Raw genomic sequence first — 2,236 nt, 5'->3', positions numbered from 1 at the left:
CTGTACTTGACTCTGCTCAAGCAAAACAAAAAGAACATAAAACCAATGCAAGGCCCTAACAAAAGCACCAAGTCCTTCAAGCAAGCATTCCTCAAGAACCTCCTCTTGGGCCTCCAGCTCCATGCACCTACGAGCACATCCTTCGGCAGCAGAGCCATGAACCTCCATTTGAGGAAGCTCGCGGTCAAGTCCTCGGCCAACGTTGCCATGGCGGCCGCGCGCTGTGCCACCCGCACCGACGCAAGGTGGCCCAGTGCCATCTTAGCCTCCGAAGCGGGCGCCACACCATCATCCGGCGCGTGCAAAGTGCATAGGTGCAGGAGGATCGTGAGCAGGTGCTGGATTAGATCAGGTCGCGCTGGTGGTGACGCCGTTGCCAGGAGGCTGTTGAGGACGAGGACTATGGCGCTCAGGGTGGTGATACCGGGAGGCCGGGACACTACCGTTGACCAGGCCACCCTGCTCCGCGAGGCCATGGACTACGCGGTGCACCTGCGCGCTCAGGTCGACGTGCTCCGCCGCTTATCGGAAAGCGTGCAAAGATCCAGCTCCATCTCTCGGCAGGTACGTGACAATCTAGTTGCTTGGTTCCATTTATTGGTAATTTTAAGTGTGTAAGTAATAACTTGCTCATTTGGCATGCAGGGTCAGCAGTGATGCTTTGGTCTCGGTGTGCACTTACAAAGGAGGCATGATTAAGTATGTGGTAGTGCTGTGCCGGTGCCCCTGCAGTAAGAAAAACATTGTCTCCATGATGATCAGGGAGGAAACAGGCACAACTTTGCCTTGAGCAGAGCTGTGAAGAAATATATAGATCAGGATTTGTCTTGTTCATGTTAGAATTGTGTGGAATATTATTGTACAAGATAGTTTATAGTTAGGCTTGGTTTAGGACTGTGTGTAGACATGGTAGGAGTCATGTCCAAGTAGAACACTTGTATCCTAGGCCTCTCATATATAGCGGGGGTAGACACACGATGTAACCTATGCCAACATAATAGCACGGGCATGCGGGGGAGCCGACGGCGTGTGTCGGCGCCCGGGCGGCCAGGGTGCGGTATTGTGACGGTGTCACGGAGAGGAGCGCCTGTAGTCAGGCCCCGAGGATGTAGCCATATCGGTGAACCTCGTTAACAAATCTCAGTGTCGTGCTCGTATGATTGCTTGGTCCTCGGATAATTGACGGTATGCCTCAGATTTATTTTAACAAGTGGTATCATGAGCAAGGTTCCAAGAGGCCGTGGAAGTTGATTAAGTGGAGGAAGAACGTATCAACGGACTTGTGTGCAAAGGAATCGCAGCCGTGAGAGCGGAGTTAGTCGGCGAGTCGTTGCTGGCTAGTTGTATCCAGGAGGCAGCGATGAAGTGTTCGCGGTTGTTGTAGTTCTCCAAGAAGCAATCGGGATTGGCAGCAGCTGGCATCGATGAGTTGCATCAGCGGGCGGCAAGATCGGTTCGATAGATCGAAAGCGGCGGCGGCGAAACATGCGAGCAGCAGAGTCTTGATGAGAGGGATCAATCAAGTCTCGATCGGTTGGGCACCTGCAGCAGGAAGCTGCAACGCAGGGGGGCCTAGGCTAGGCGTGGCCCGCAGGTGGCGCAGGAGGCCGTGTGAAAGCAGGCAAGCGGCTGCAGGGGCCCTGGGCCCATGTAAGGCTGTTTGGCAGGCTGAGGCGTGCGCTAGCGATCGCGGAGCGTGGTTACCAGGGGCTGGAGCGTACAGAACCGAGGGAAGCCATGCAACGAGGATTTGTTGAGAAGAAAAAAAAAAGGTTTGAAGCAAGTCAGAGAAGGCATGTGGTGCAGCGAGGCTTTGTCAGATGCAAGTTTGTACGTGTGGTGTGTGCTTTGATGTGTACACAAAAAAAGGCTACACCAGGTGCAGATGTAAGATACCGTGAAGCAATGGAGCTGCCAAGATGCTTGGGACAAGTTCTAAAACAAAAGGGTTCTACGCGTACATTTAAGTACTAGCAAAAGGAGCTAAGAGAAAATTCTGCAGAAGGTATCTATCAGGGTCAAGTCTGCGGGGATGGTATTTTCTGATGGGTCAAGTTCACGGAAAGTGCTTGGAGTGTGTACGACAAAGGACGGAAGACGTGCGTATAAGGTTCGGAAGAATCTGGAGCGCGTTGTGACAGGATCATGCAAACACAGGGCGTCAAGCAATGCATTGAGATGTGCGAGGCTGGTCATGACGCAAGGTGGAGCATGGTTGCAGTCGGATATTTTTTGG

The 2,236-nt window shown here is 52.9% G+C and overlaps 1 protein-coding gene across 1 annotated transcript; it reads left to right on the top strand.

The window, feature by feature from the left end:
• On the top strand, positions 1-841 carry LOC125524861 (transcription factor IBH1-like 1). Its single transcript, XM_048689886.2, has 2 exons — positions 1-564; positions 646-841. Exons 1-2 carry the CDS (start codon positions 46-48, stop codon positions 655-657), a joined length of 531 nt encoding a protein of 176 aa, XP_048545843.1. The 5' UTR covers positions 1-45; the 3' UTR covers positions 658-841.
• Positions 842-2,236: the final 1,395 nt, after the last annotated feature.

Source organism: Triticum urartu, chromosome 7A (assembly GCF_056163025.1).
Source record: "Triticum urartu cultivar PI428250 chromosome 7A, HENAU_Tu73, whole genome shotgun sequence".
In the NCBI taxonomy this organism is placed as follows: Eukaryota; Viridiplantae; Streptophyta; class Magnoliopsida; order Poales; family Poaceae; genus Triticum; species Triticum urartu.
Note: the sequence above shows the minus strand (reverse complement) of the source record. Positions and strands in the feature narration are given on the sequence as shown.

Coding starts and splice junctions, on each gene's coding strand:
- LOC125524861 (XM_048689886.2), top strand. CDS start 46: ATGCAAGGCCCTAACAAAAGCACCAAGTCCTTCAAGCAAGCATTCCTC.